At 45.4% G+C, this 15,322-nt stretch overlaps 1 protein-coding gene across 4 annotated transcripts in view; it reads left to right on the top strand.

Annotated features, from left to right (window-relative positions):
• EGFR (epidermal growth factor receptor) overlaps window positions 1-15,322 on the top strand; it is a 192,954-nt gene that overhangs the window by 117,526 nt on the left and 60,106 nt on the right. For all 4 annotated transcript variants that reach the window (XR_007479257.1, XM_033411328.2, XM_004283008.3 and 1 more), the window contains exons 2-3: window positions 12,898-13,049; window positions 14,157-14,340. Coding sequence is in view for 3 of the 4 variants with exons in the window: in XM_033411328.2 (XP_033267219.1) it covers window positions 12,898-13,049; window positions 14,157-14,340 (336 nt within the window). In the remaining variant the exon portion in view is untranslated. The remainder of the gene's footprint in view (window positions 1-12,897; window positions 13,050-14,156; window positions 14,341-15,322) is intronic.

The following is a 15,322-nucleotide window of genomic DNA, read 5'->3' as shown; positions in this document are numbered from 1 at the left end:
AAAGGGAAGCCAAAGGAAACAGCATGTTTGCTGTCGTTCTCGGGTGACATATTATTCTTTAAAGAGACAGGATGTGCTGTGAAACAACAGAACGCTTCACCACCCAAGTATGAGCAAGTGCACATCCACAGAGGCAGCCGGGGCTGAGGAACCAGGACAGGAGGAGAAGCTGATGGGGAAGCCTCTCTGGAGGGTGTAGCTGTGAAGGGAGACCACACACGTGGAATTCCCAAGAGCACTTGGGAGGTGGAGTCAGGGTGGGGAAAGCACTGCGGTGAGAACAGCAGTGAGAGGCTACTGTTGTCTTCAGTATCTGCAGGGCCAGTTGCATCTGTGTTAAGTCAGAGGAAATTATCATGGGTCTAGCTTCAGATCAGTGTCAGGACTAATTCTGGGATAGAGTTGTAAGTCAGGAGTGGGCTGCTACGCAAACTCTCTTAGCAAGATTAAAACTCTTAGTCACTCAGAAAGACCAGCAGGACTTGATAACCATTTGTGGTGAATAGGGAAAAAGCCAGGGTTCCTGGATATGGAGTTCTTATGGATGTCCAGTTCTTTTTTTTTTTTAACATCTTTATTGGAGTACAGTTGCTTTACAATGGTGTGTTAGTTTCTGCTGTACAACAAAGTGAATCAGGGCTTCCCTGGTGGAGCAGTGGTTAAGAATCCACCTGCCAATGCAGGGGACACGGGTTCAAGCCCTGGTCCGGGAAGATCCCACATGTCGCGGAGCAACTAAGCAACAAGAGAAGCCACCGCAACAAAGAGTAGCCCCCGCTCGCCACAAATAGAGAAAGCCCGTGCGCAGCAACAAAGACCCAACTCAGCCAAAAATAAATAGATTTATTTAAAAAGAAAAAGTGAATCAGCTCTACATATACATATATCCCCATATCCCCTCCCTCTTGCTGATGTCCAGTTCAAAGAGTAGATGACGTAACTTCACACAGAACCGTAACCTCACCGCCCCAGACACATAAATGACAGCTTCCAGCCCCGCACTTCCTTATAAGTTCTTAGTACCGTATATCTTCATTTCCTCTATTTAGCTGAGGATAAAATAGGAAGAGCTTAACCCTAAGAAAACCCTTCTGGAGTTTGGCCTTGGAGCAAAATGACTCACTTTAACCAGGTTTATCTTCTAGAAAGTACAGAATAAAGGGAATTCTAATCACGTGCTTCCCCACCTTCTGTCAGGCCTTCCTCTAAAACAGAGATTGGCAAAGTACAGCCCAGGGGCCAAATCCAGCTGCTGCCTGTTTTGCAAATAAAGTTTTATTGGCGCACGGTGGGGCCTGGCTGGCATTGCTTGTTGTCTGTGGCTGTCTCTGGGCCACAGCAGGGTTGAGTGTTGGGACAGAGGCCCTGTCATCTGCAAACCCAGAAATATTTACTCCGGCTGTTTTCAGAAAAAGTTTGCCAGCCCCTGCTCTGGACCAGCATACAGGATGCTTCAGACTGTATTTTCTGGACTCAGACCTGCAGGGTGAGAGGCAGCTCTGGTTGGCATCACTTGTTCATGCATTTTTCCAGGCACGTGACCCATCTAATAGCAGATGCTTCTGTAGGAAAACTATTACCTTGAATTGCTAGCTCCTCGTGGAGAGCTTATATGTTCTAGAAACAGTAGTATCTGAGCAAAATCAAGATTCTTCTGTGGCAGAAAGTTGGCTCCGGCTTCTTCTGAGTTAACTTAGAAGTTTTTAGTGATTTCTGAGTCAGTATTTCCTAGTCACTGAGCCCAGGAATTGGGGTGGGCTTTGGGTCACACTGCAAACCAAGGAAAGAGAGGCTGCAGGCCTCCCCCACTGGGACCATTTTAAAATGAAACTTAAAAGGAATATTTAAATTAAGTAGGAGTAAGTGAAAAAAATGGTTCATTTTAAAACAAGCGTTAATTGAAAACATGTGCATACACACAGCACACAAATCCAACCGCACTTACAAAACCACCACAAAGGGTCAGGCGAGGCTCTCTTCTAAATGAAAAATAACAACAGCAGAGAATGTTCTGAGCAGAAAGCTGGAGCCCTCCTCAGGGAGTTCTTCTAAAAGGCGCACAGTAGGTGTGGCCTCCTCAGCCTTAAGTGCCGGCACAGACCCCCTGGTCAGATACGGGCCCAGATGCCCCCGCTTTCAAGCCCTGGGCTCGTCCCCGTGGCCGGTTAGCTGTGGTCAGCGTCAACTGCCCCTTGCCTCAGTACAGGAGCCACGGCTGCTCACCAGGCCACAGATGGCCATGTGAGCAGAAGGCGGAGGGGTCAGCCTCTGGGAGTGCTTGGAAGGAAGGAAGCAATTCATTGGACTGGACCCAGTCCAGATTTAACTCAGATTCAAGTCGTAGTAATATTTACTGAGTCTACCACGTGTCACTGCATCCTCCCAAGAGTCCCTATTTTATAGGTGAAGAAAAGGAGCCTCAATGTGATGGAGAAGTGACCTCCGTAGTGGTGGGACCAGAGTTCTTATCCAGTCCCTGTGGCTCCAGGGCCGTTGGTCATTGACAAGTCATTGTAAAAGTCGGTGGGGGTTGGGGGGCGGTTGACTTGCCCCTTTTCTGACTTTTCAAATCCTTTATGACCTGAGTAGGAAAGCACTGGTTCAAATAGTTGTGCTGAGGACCCGACATGTTTCAGTAACTTTAAAAAACAGGCAAGCGGCAGACTCTGCTCGTGGGTGAAATCAAGCCCATCGTCTTTTTAGGGAGATTACTTTTCTCCTTTCACCGCTTCTGATTTGTTCCCAGCAGCAAAAAGGATACGATGACTCCCCCGCAGAGAGCAATTCCAACCTGAAGCAGCACAGTGCAAGTTCAGACTAGAGAAGTCGCTTAGAAATCTCAGCCGTGTTAGCTTTGTCCCCTCCACACTCGCCCCCCCCAATCCACCCTTTCCCAAGCAGCACCCCCGTAGACCAGCCTCCTTCTGCACCTCTGCTTCCTTTCCGTGATCCCCATTCCTGTAGGTTCCCCCGCAGGAGTGTCAGAGGTCCTCTGTGACCTCCTGCGTATCGTCTCCTCTGGGCTTTCCTGCGGTTCTGCAAAGGCCGCCTTTGGAAGTCTTCACACAGCAAAGGCCGGGCGGATCCCAGACGCCACGGGGCAGCTGAGCAACTAGACCTAGCCTTACCGTGGCCCGTGCTGCCCAGGGAGCACAGCGGGCGGTGCTGGGAGCATCTCGGTTTTCAGAAGAAAACACTGTTGTCATGGCCTCTCCCTGTGTCTTAGTGATTACTCCCTTCTTTGGATTTTCGTTGTCGTCATTTGCTTTGGGTTTTCGTTTTTTGTTTTTTGTTGTGGTGGGGGGTTTGGGTTTGGGTTTTTTTCTAATGCTCATGAGTAAACCAGCTTAAATGTGTGCATGTTTAGAGAGATGACCTTGAAACACAGTTGTGCCCTAGAGACTGATTTCTTTAAAACATGAGTAATAATAGATGAAAAAATTTAAAAGGACATTCAGACCATCTTGGGGTGGAGGGTAGGCACGCACAGCCGCATAGAACCCAAACACAGTGCTTCTGCAGAGAAATACTTGCCGGAAAGGTCCTTACCCCCCCATTCTGGATTGGAAACCTTTCCTTGCAAATTACAAATCTTTTCCAGAATTTCCTTCAATAAGAAGAATGCATGGAGAAGTGATTCGTAGAGAAAGCTGTAAAGAACCCAGGAAGGATCACTTGTATCCCCAGGTGGCCCAGAGGAGGGGAATGCAGCGGGGGAAGGAGGAATGGAAGAAACCTTATTTTCTTCGTGTAGCAGATTGTGTGACTGGGTACGTGAAGTACCAAGCCCAGCACCTGGCCCGTGTAGGCAGCCTGCTCTTCACTGGGAACGTGGGGTGGCGTGGCTTCATTTGCTTGACGGTGAGAAACGCGAGGACCGTTCCCGGGTAGCTCACGGCTGGCGACTTCTCTTGTCGACCTGGGTTCCTTCAGCGGCTCTGCACCGCTTGGCTGTGGGATGTCCTGTGATTCTTTCATAGGTAAAGTCATCTCCCCAGAGGACTAACGCATTTCTTCACGGCAGTGAGCACTTCGAATTCATTCCTGGCAACTGTTATAGAACCATTTTATTAAATATGAGATAGGTTTTAGTTGAAGAAGTGAATGATCAGAAAAGCAAACAGCCCTCGTGGCCCTGGTGCAGACCACAGAGCAGGAGGGAACCAACCCTCACTCGGCGGCCAGCGACACCCAAGGTGATGGCTCCCCAGGCCAGGGCGCTCCTAGGCCAGGCTGGGATGAGTTCCAGGGGGACAGCTCCCACTGCGGGGCGTGTTACCCAGCCTTTGTCATTAGAGGGAGTCATGCAGGCCTGAGCAGAATGGAAAGCAGAAGGGATGTGAGTTGGGTGGGGACGTGGCAGCCTTGCCCCGCCGTACCTCGGCGCCATCTTGCTGGGAATGACACCGATCGTGAGCTCGCCACAGCCTTCCTGCTGCTTTCTGCTCACCAGGTCTCTGCTGAAGAGGGTCAGGCCGAGTCAGAGGTGAGAGGTGGTGAGGGACAGCGTGAAGTCTGAAGTCAGGCTCTGAACCGTCACGTCACGTTGTGACCCTGGTTTCAAGCAGTGGTCTTTGACACCAGCCCCGTCTGGGATTTTACATTTCCCACTTCCTTAACCAGCCCTCCTCTGGGCTTTCCTCTGTGCTAACCACCCGCGTCCCCTTTTCCACCCCACCCCCTGTCCTTCCCTGCTCTTTCAAGTCTCCTGGCTTTCGGATGGGCAGACCATCCCATTCCAGTGGGTGCTTCGGCGGTGAGAGAGGATAACTAGCCCTTCCTCGTCCAGGTGACAGGCAGGTCTCCGCGGTCGCCTTCTTGAGGAAGAGCTTTGCAAACTGTCATTGCAACTGTGCAGTGTCCAGTACTAATCTTACTGTGGACTCTGTGCTGCCCCACGCCGGTCGGGCTGAAGTCATCACCTGAGAACGCGCCGGGGCTCTGAAGAAATGGGTCAGAAGCACCAAAATCGCTATGCGGGCAAAGCGTCCAAGCAGTGGTCTGGCCAGCGGACCTTTGGAGGGGAAGTGGCATTACTCACTTCAGAAGTATGCCTGTGTGCAGAGAGAGAGCCCTGAGCATGAGTAAGCAATAGTCCGCAGCCAGGAGATTAGAAAAACAGAACCCGGGTCGGGAGGAGGCGCTTACTCACAATATATCTAGAAAGGAACAGCCAGACACACTGAATTCACTCGTGTTATATTTCCACATAGAGAGATTTTAAACCAAATCCAGCCTTCTGTCCTTTCCTCAGTGTACCCTGCTCAGCATTTAACATTCAATCAAGGAACACTCCAGTCCCACAGAGGTCTAGTTCTATGTTACCTGATACAGATTCTGATGTATAATCTGACATGTATCGTTCATCCATCCATGAATTTTCATTCAGTACATGTCCATGTATTTAAAATACAGATGACCAGAGACAGAACGTGTTGCCAAGTACTCCAAAGAGATGTATTGGACTGAATGAATAAAAGATGAGTATGGCTTTCTGAAATCTTCTCCGGTCCAAACCCATTCCTGGTATTCCAGAATAGGAACAATTCATTTCTGATCTACCAGCCATTCAACTACCTATAAAAATGGAATTGATGGTCAGCCCTGTGATTCAAGATTTTTCATGTCCATTGTCAGGACCATTCTCTGGACAGCATCCTATAAAAACGAAAAGGGATATCTTTAATTTCAGAATTTTAAAGCATCCCAAATTTCCACACAACTCATCCAATTCTGTGGAATGCATTTAAAAAAGAAATCCTGGGGGGGGTAAGTGGGGGGATAGTTTGCTGGTATCCTTGAAGACACATAAGCAGAAACAGACTGCAGTGGTTTGGCTACTGTGAAGACTGCTATGGTGAAGCCTTAGTGTCAGATGTGATTTGTATTTCGAGAGATTTGTGATTTATGAAGCACGTTCATGTCCACGATCTTATTACTTCCCACAACTACCCTGTCAAATGCATCAAGCTGGTCTGATTTCAACCAGTGGGAACACCGAGACCCAGAGGGTTGCGATAACTGGCTGGAGATCATCCCATAATGATACATCACCATCTTCACAGTGATAGGACAGATGTTTGATGCTGTCACTGGAAACCTTCCACAATCCCTCCCGGGCCTTCCTGGGATTCATAAACATCAGTTAACTCCCAAGAAAGCGGATATATTATGCACAGGTGTCCTAACTCAGTATATTTTTTAAAAGTCATAAACTGGGCTTGGGCTTATTTTCATGGCTAGGAGGAGAATCAGGAGGAAGGAAGTCAACCAGTTTGGGTATTCTGTGCCCCAACTCAAAAATAAAATAGGTGTCATTTTAAAGTCTTCTGCTTGTGAACTTAATTAGAGCTACCTGAGTTTGCAAATGTGTTGGACGTGCCGAGGCTTGGCATGTTTAGTCCAGTAGGCATATTACAACGCACGTGGCAAATCATCAAGTATTTAAGAGGACTTTCTGAGTATTACATGTGCATATTGCAAGTTGCAATGTAGATTGAAATTCAGTTTGACAACAGTCTTTGGACGCCTACAAACTGAGAACTATTTATTAGTTATGAGATCACATATGATAAAATATAAGGAACTCCTGATAAAATATAAAGTGTTGGAAAATAAAGAAACATCTTTTTCAAAATCATAATGAGACTTTTCCCCTTCCACACAACCTTTGATTAAACACACAGTGAAAACTTAAATACTGTTTTGTATTAACTCTTACTATTCTCCCAATTATTTCATTATAACTGAACCGTAGATCTAGTTTCCTACCAACTGTTGTGTGTATTACATAAGTTTCACAGGCTAGTCAGGTGCCGTAATCACAATTTATAACATTTTTCTATGGGATAAACTTACTCTCTGCTCCCCGAAATGGAAAAATGTATTGATAGATCAGGAAGAAAATGGAACTTGGGAACTCTTCACTTCTGTCATCATCTGAGGAGAAACCATGTGTGTGCAATGCGTGGCGTTTCCCAGGGGCTGCCGTATGCAGCTGTTCTGAACAACACTGATGTGCTCAAGCTGCAGCTTACTCGCCTTTCTAACACTTTCTATATATAGTACTTCATTCAGTTATTTCTAATTTTTTTTTTTTTTTTTTGCGTTACGCAGGCCTCTCACTGTTGTGGCCTCTCCCGTTGTGGAGCACAGGCTCCGGACGCGCAGGTTCAGCGGCCGTGGCTCACGGGCCCAGCCGCTCCACGGCATGTGGGATCTTCCCGGACCAGGGCACGAACCCGCATCCCCTGCATCGGCAGGCGGACTCTCAACCACTGCGCCAGGATGGAAGCCCCTATTTCTAATTTTTAAACCGCTTTCATAAAGCCGTTTAACATGCAAAACTTTGAAAATCATTTCTCCATTTTTATGAAGTGTATTTTATTATAAATGTCCTTCTTTTGGCCTTGTTCAACACAGATTTTTGTAAATTATCTCCTCGATAATGTTTTATTATAAAGGACTATATGGTCACTATAGAAAATTTGAAAAATGGAGAAACTGTAAGGAGGAAATAAGAAAAACCCAGAATCCCACTATTCATAAAAGACTGTTGTTAACAGCGTTTGGTGTATTTTCCTCCTGTCATATTTCTGTGCATTTTTGAATAGTTGAAATGTATATACATGCACATTTTGAAATTGCCACCATAATACAGTTTCAATAAGGCAAAAGAAATGATAAATCCTGATACGATGAAACCTCTAGCAAACTCGGAGTATCTTTTCCTTATTTATTTTTAAATCCATTATGTAAATATCTTATTTGAGATTTCCTTAAACCTTTTCAGGATGAAAGTGGGCAAAATCTTCCTCTGGCTTTTAAAGCTTAATCAAATATGTTACCTAGCCTAGAAAGATTTTACGATAACCCTCCAGAAAGTTGTGAGGACTGGCAGTCTTCTGAGACATCCTGTGTCCTCCTCCACCACCACCAGACACACGGAAACAGGAGAGGCAGAGGGACCCGTGTCAAGTCATCCAAGACTTTGGTCACGTGGCCACCATTGACCCATTGCTTCCACGTCTAAAATGTAAATGCAACATGTGTATTCACATCCCAGCAGTCAGTCCAACGAGATATATCTGTACATATTCCACCTCTCCCCATTCTGTGTGTGTATTTGCATAAACAAATAATAATTTTAAGTAGTGATAAATGCTAAGAAGAAAAATCAGGAAAATGTGATAGAATGCAATGGTGGGGACTTAAGCTATTCTGGTTCCAGACAGGCTTTTCTGAAGGGATGTCATGTCCATTGAGTTGGAATCTCAGTGATAAAAAGGGAGACAAAGATGCAAAGAGCTGGGGAGAAAGGGAAGAGCATTCCAAGCAGATGGAACAGACCTGAAGGGAGCAGGAACCTGGCGCCGGGGAGAAATGGGGGCAGGGGGGTGTGTCGGGGGAGAACATACGTGGCTGGGCCGGTGGACGGGGGAAGGAGCCTGAGAGGATGTGGGGAGGCCGCGGGCAGGGGCCCGTCCCGTGTTCTGATGATACTGGGAAACCTGGATCGTTCAAACCAAGAGCAGTGCAATGTGATTTCTGCTTCAAAATGAGGTGCTCTGTGGAAAATGGGGTAAGAGTGAAAACAGACAACTTCGGAGAAGGGGATAGATTGGCAACAGCCCAGTGACTTTGGTTGCCGTTGAAGTGTAGAGAAAACAAATTAAAACAATTATGAGTTTACTTAGGCAATTCCACAAGCGTCTAAGTGGATTTGGAGAAATCTGGAGAAACCTGTTTTCATGTTGTGTCTTAATCAGCCATACACATTTGCCCGGGCTTGTGGGCAGAGAGAAGGGCCCACTCCCACACTGACACAGGAAAGCCACAGGCTCTCCCCCTCACATCAGGGGTATCTCAAGACTTAAAGGAGGCAGATTGTTTTATTTTCAGTTAAGATAATTTGGGGGGTTCTTGAGAAAAAGAACAGCCTGACTCTGGATCAGCTCTTACTGTCCGAGTGTAATACGCAGATAACTTCCCGTAAGACTCCCTGGAAGCCACGTGAAGCCTGGCACCAGGATGAATCTCAGAAACGCCTGCTGTGCAGGGGACCTGACACCACAGGACGGTGCAGCGTGATTCCAGGAGAACGAGGTCCCCAAACAGGCAGAACTATTCTAAGTGAAAACAGATCACGGTGTGTGGTGTCTGGGGCAGGGATTGTTGGGGCGGGGCTGTGAGGGAGCTCCTAGGGTAACCGTGATGTTCCAGGGGTAACAGGTTACACGGGTGCATGCATTTGTTGAAACTCATCAATGCTACACTTAAGACTGATTATCTCACTGTTTGTGATATTACCTCGACAACAGCTGTCCACTCATGTTGAACTGTAACCAGTGGCATGTCAGGGTGAAGGGTACCGACATCTGTACCTTACTTTAAAATGCATCAAAAAAATAAGATGGATAGCTACGTGATAAAGTAAACGTAGTAAAATGCTACTTTAAGGATGTTAACAGTACAATTCTTTTAGCTCTTCTGTCCGTTTATGAATCGTCGTAATAAACTGTGAAGGTGAAAAGCTAAGTGCTTTGCAGGGCCCTACTGTTCTTGGTTCAGTAGGATTTGTCTTCACATTTGCAGGAGGGAGAGCAAATCCCTAGTATGCTGTACGGAGCTTGACACAAACACTTTTAATTGTCTGGTTTTCAACTTCATAGCCCTAAGGTCATATTAAATTTCTATTTGAATCAATTGCTTAAATATGCCTAAATGCATATTTTAATGAAATTCTTAATGTACAATGTATTTCTTTTTCTTTCTTCTTAGGATTGGATAAATATTCTTCAGACAAAGAATAAAGTAACTCTGTTTAATGCCCAGTATTTGAGTAAGCCAATCGGCAGATTCAAACATGCCCAGTTCAGACAGCACCTTAGGACAAGGACACGTCCACAGGGGCCCCCAACGTCTGTCCAGAGGCACCTTATGTCAAACAACCGTCACAGTTCCCAGTAGTTAGCCGTAGCAAAAGAAAGTTGAAGCTTTTGTGTTCATTCCATCCCCAGAACCATTCTGGGAGGCCAGAATTGTTTTCACCAAGTCAGTACTTGAGGAAAGCGTGGCGTAGAGCTCGGGGAAGTCGTTCAGTGTTGCATAAGGATGAAGGGCTGACCAAGAAACTTTCTCCTGGCTGAGCTAAGCGCTCTCACTCTTGCAGTTTTGTCTTAAATCTGCCTCACTAGCTAGTGATTTTTACTTTTTAATATGACTGATTCAATATTCTCACATTGAAATTTTCTCACTGCTTTATATTACGTAACATGAGATATTTGGTATAAAGCTGGAACCAAGATTATACTTTGTTCAGTCAAGAAACCTAGGCCAGGCCATTCCCATCCTCACCCTAGATTTGCTGTCTCCTTCTGGGCACATGACAGGGGAGGCCTCAGAAGAAACAGCCTTGTAAAATTTTCTTTTGATACTTTAGTAATTAACCCCAGAACAGAACTCAAGATGGACTTGCCTTACGCTGAATCAAATAGGTGTCAACTGCTTTTTCTCAAGGACAAACATGTTGGACGGTTGGACCATTTTTTGCCATTATCAAAAAATAAATCAACATCTTGCCTGACAGTTTAGGTCTATTTCCTCAAAATAGGTTTTCCAAAGTAGAACATCATGACATGGAATTTAAGCATATTTATTTGTTTACACAGGTTGTCCAGTTGCTTCTCAGAATGTTTTACAAATTAACCTTCCTATCCATAATGTGTAATGTTGCTATTATCTTCCAGATACAGGATCTTTTATGAATGTAAAAGTAATTCATACTGATTGTAAACAGTGAAGGGTCATGGTAGGTATTCATCAAATAAATACTCATTCAGCACTTTTTGAATGAGTGAAGGACAACACAATTACAGTCTTCTTGCAATTATTTTCTTCTATAACAGGCTAAACTGACATGGCATGTTTTCCTTTTCTACTGATGAAAGTCACTTTTGCGTGATTTAATAATAAAAATTCTTTGGTTCAGCGAAGAGAAATTTACAAGCTAGTACCCCTGATCCTTTAAAATGAAAGTAGCTGGGATTGTTTTCATCCTTCCGTGTACAGAAGAAACGCTTCAGAACTGCGCTCCAACACCCAGTTCTAGTCAATACTGGTCACCTGGCTGGTGTGAAGGGCATGATGGATACTTGGGGCTCCCTAGACCAGAGCTGACCAGTTAGGCTGAAATTTAGAGACCATGGTCTGTCAGCTGGAAGGCAGCTTTTGTTCCAAGGTGTGCCGACAGAAAGGTCACCCTTTATCGTCAAAACCCTGTACCTCCGTTGGTGGTGGCATCTTTAAGGACCTCAGAATTGGGAAATCAGTCTGGCCCCATCCACGTGCATTGCAGCCAACTGTGTACAGCGGTTCCAACTTGAGGTTCCCGTCAGAGCGGTCCACACTCCTGGGGGAAAGCAACCAGAGGTGTTGGGTCCATCCCGTGTTATGGTTGGAAGAGTGATGGAATCACTGTGCCCTGGGGCCACTGCCGGGGGGGCTCTGTCTTGTGGGCCATCGCAGTTCCCGTGTGAACGTTCTCTCTACCACCAGATTTGAATGAGACCACAGAAGGGGAAAAGAGGGAAATCCCCACACAGTTAAAGAGGAAGTAAGGGTTGCTTCATATTTACTGTTGGTGTAAATGCTTTGCATTGATTGTGTGGTATCTGAACACGGGCTCGCTGCCGTGGCACTAAAATGCAAGAGCGGACGGTGATGCTCTTCGGAACACTTCTGTGGGAAGGGGACGAAGGACCTATCAAAGAGGAATGAAGACTTGAGGAGAGTTCCTGAAGGGAGTCCCTGCATATTGACTCTGGCCTTGGTGGTGTTCTCAACCACCTGGTTGCAGGTTGCATCCGTGGAAGAGCCTGGCCTGGTCTGAATCTAACTTCCAAAGCCAGGGGCCATATTTCTTCACTTACGATAATTTGGGTTCAAAGTACAGTCCCTTAACAGCTCCCTGCTTCAAAAGGCCCGAACCTCTGTGTTTTCTTATGCTTGCCTGTACATGTTGTTCAAAGAGCTAGGTTTATAAACATGGCTTTATTATAATCCTCTCCTTTGCTTTTAAAGATAGACTACCAAACGTATTTTCATAGTCTAACTTTGTCCCCTGATTTAAAATGTTTTCCTATATTAAGTTTGATACCTGGAAACGTCAGGGAGTTAACCGTGCCAAGGCCACATCCCGGCAGGGGATGCAAAACCCTCGTACCTGCGCCTGGGTGGGTGGGCTCCTTGGAGTGTAGGCAAACACAAAGGCGTGTTGGTTTCTTAGTAGCTGAGTGTGTTGTTTAAATATATGTTTTCATGTCGTCATTTTCTAAATGTTATATAATATTTGATTTCATTCTTTGGTGCATTCGTTTAGAATATCTTTCATCTCCAGCCAGTGGGTTTCAATTTACACTCTTGTCATTGATTTTAGGTTGTACAATGTTATGGTCAGAAAATACGTTTGTAAATATTCTTTGAGCACGCAATAATGTGACATGCAATTTTTTGCAAAGTAAAAAGTTCATTATATAGTTGTTAACTCATCATTGTAATGCTGAGTTGCATATTATGATATATTTTTTGTTTACTAAAGCTCTTATAGACTGTTTTATCTTAAAGATTTTCACAGAATTCCCATCTATTGCCCCTTGAACTTTTAACAGTTTTAAACAATTCCACGCATTATAGAGATGAACTAGTCCTTATTATGAACTGCACCTTGTATAAACTTTTAAACATTTTTTGTCACATTTGTCCTGAGTGGCCTTCGATCAGAATATGTCGTAAGTCACTGAAGTGTGCAGTTAGTTGAAGATCGCGAATATCGTTTTACTTTAGTTTTGCTCTTCTACTTGGCATTTCATGTGATACCTTTTTTCCTCTTGTTTCCAGTTTGCCAAGGGACAAGTAACAAGCTCACCCAGTTGGGCACTTTTGAAGACCACTTTCTCAGCCTCCAGAGGATGTTCAATAACTGTGAGGTGGTCCTTGGGAATTTGGAAATTACCTACATGCAAAGTAGTTACAACCTTTCTTTCCTAAAGGTTAGTTCAATGAATTTGATTCTTACCCAAATATAGTAGAAGTAAATATAAGTAGATAAAGGCCTTGGCAGAATTTAACTGGCAGTGTATTTACTTTTGCTGTGGCAATTATAAGTCCTAGGGACCTACACATGCAAGTTTTATGAAAAGGCCACTTTACCAGCTAGGGTCAAGTTATAGCTATAAAAGAACAACAAAGAGAAACAGACTGGTCTGGCATTCCGTGATCATCGTGGACACTAATCTTTTAACCATCACTTCAACCATGGTATCCTGACATACTGGCTCTTTTAAAAAAAGAAAAAAAAAAGGAAAAAACTCCTGCTTTGTAGCATTTGTCTATTTCCTGGGTATAAATACCCCCACCATGGTTGATTTCCAGCTACCAAGAGTTTAACAACTCATTCACAAAATTCCCAAATGTTTCACAGTAGGCTCTAAGGAGCCAACGGGGATCAGCCCTGAAGGCTTCTGAGTTTGGTGTAAACTTAGGATTTGATTGGTTTTCTTCTGGGTTTGTTTGGTTTTTTTTAATAGGAAAACCTGCAAGACAGATAGAAAATAAATTAATAAAACATTTCCATTTTCATCTCAGTGTGTTGAACAGCAAGCAAAATGAAAGTCACAGCATTCCTAAGTAATACACATGGTCCTTTGTTATTGTTATCAAGCTCAAGAGGCAAAAATGCAGGAATCAGGGCTTCCCTGGTGGCGCAGTGGTTGAGAGTCCGCCTGCCGATGCAGGGGACACGGGTTCGTGCCCCGGTCCGGGAGGATCCCACATGCCGCGGAGCGGCTGGGCCCGTGAGCCATGGCCGCTGAGCCTGCGTGTCCGGAGCCTGTGCTCCGCAACGGGAGAGGCCACAACAGTGAGAGGCCTGCGTATAGTAAAAAAAAAAAAAAAAAAAAAAAAAAAACCAAAAAAATGCAGGAATCATTGTAAATTCTGTCACCTCCCATGAGATCCAGTGGTAATCACCTGCCTGCTTTGCATCTGTCAAACACTCCTGTTCAGCTAGGTGTCCTGGGCTCTCTGGACCCGTTTCAGATCTTGCATTTGTGAGTTCCTCAAAAGAGAAATAATATGTTTATGTTTTATCTCCTTAGACCATCCAGGAGGTTGCTGGCTATGTACTCATTGCCCTCAACACAGTGGAGACGATTCCTTTGGAAAAGCTGCAGATCATCAGAGGAAATGTGCTCTATGAAAACACCCATGCCTTAGCGGTCTTATCCAACTACGGTGCAAATAAAACGGGACTGAGGGAGTTGCCCATGAGAAACTTACAGGGTGAGAGCCCAGGGAATGGGGAAGCTATAAATGCAGAGAGTGACCTCGGATGGTACTCAGCAGACTTGGTGCTTTTCTGAATTCCATTCAGAGAAGACATTTATTCATCAGACACAGATGTATTTGCGTGCCAGCCATGTGCAAGATACAGCAGGTGGAAGTCGCTAAGAAGATAGTAGATGGTGGGGTGGGAAGGGAAGATTTAAGCCAAGTACCAGTTCTCCCTGGTTCGTGGAAAAGTATCCAGAGAGTTCGTAAAAAGTGGTAAAGGTTCTGGAAAAAAGAGTATGACCAGGTGACCGGAGCTGGAATGCTTAGGTAGTCTGCCAGTCTCACTACCTGGACCTCAGGTATAAGGGACATACATTAAAAAAATCAACCCTTATTTGAGACGTTTTCCAAATTAATGCTGATATCCAGAAAGCCATTTTTAAGTTAAGGATAGGGAGTAAAGGTATTATAGGAGAAGTTTGAATTCTCGTGAGTAGGGCACTTGTGTGAGTTCTGTGAGAGGAAACTACAGAAGATGAAGAAAAGACGTCAAGTTGATTTTTAAAAATTGAGGGTAACAGTGATCGTGCCCTCACCATGCAGCAGGTGCAGTGCCAGCTGTGTTAAATTGGTAACTTCACTTCATGCCCACAGCCTTCCTTGAAAGCAAGTGGTAGCTCTGCCACTTTCCAGATAAAGAAATGGTGGCAAAGTAACCCTCCTGAAGTCCCACATGAGCGAAAGGACGGCCGGGGATGGCCACCCAGTCTGTGCCCCCAGAGCCCTTGCCTTCGCATCTTCCACGCAGCTCTGACGAGCTGGGGGGCCGACCCCAAATGGGGGATGAGAGCAGAGGATGCACGACAGAGTGAGGGTGCTGGGCAGGGAGGGGCCTGGTCCCAGGCCGCGGTGCTGGGATGGCTGAGTGTCCAAGCCCCACAGAGCCTGACGTCTGCTGTCCAGGTTGCCTCCTGGGCTCTGCATTCAGGAG

Source organism: Orcinus orca, chromosome 9 (assembly GCF_937001465.1).
Source record: "Orcinus orca chromosome 9, mOrcOrc1.1, whole genome shotgun sequence".
NCBI classification, from domain to species: domain Eukaryota; kingdom Metazoa; phylum Chordata; class Mammalia; order Artiodactyla; family Delphinidae; genus Orcinus; species Orcinus orca.
The sequence above is the reverse complement of the archived record's forward strand: the minus strand, read 5'-3'. Positions and strand labels throughout refer to the sequence as shown.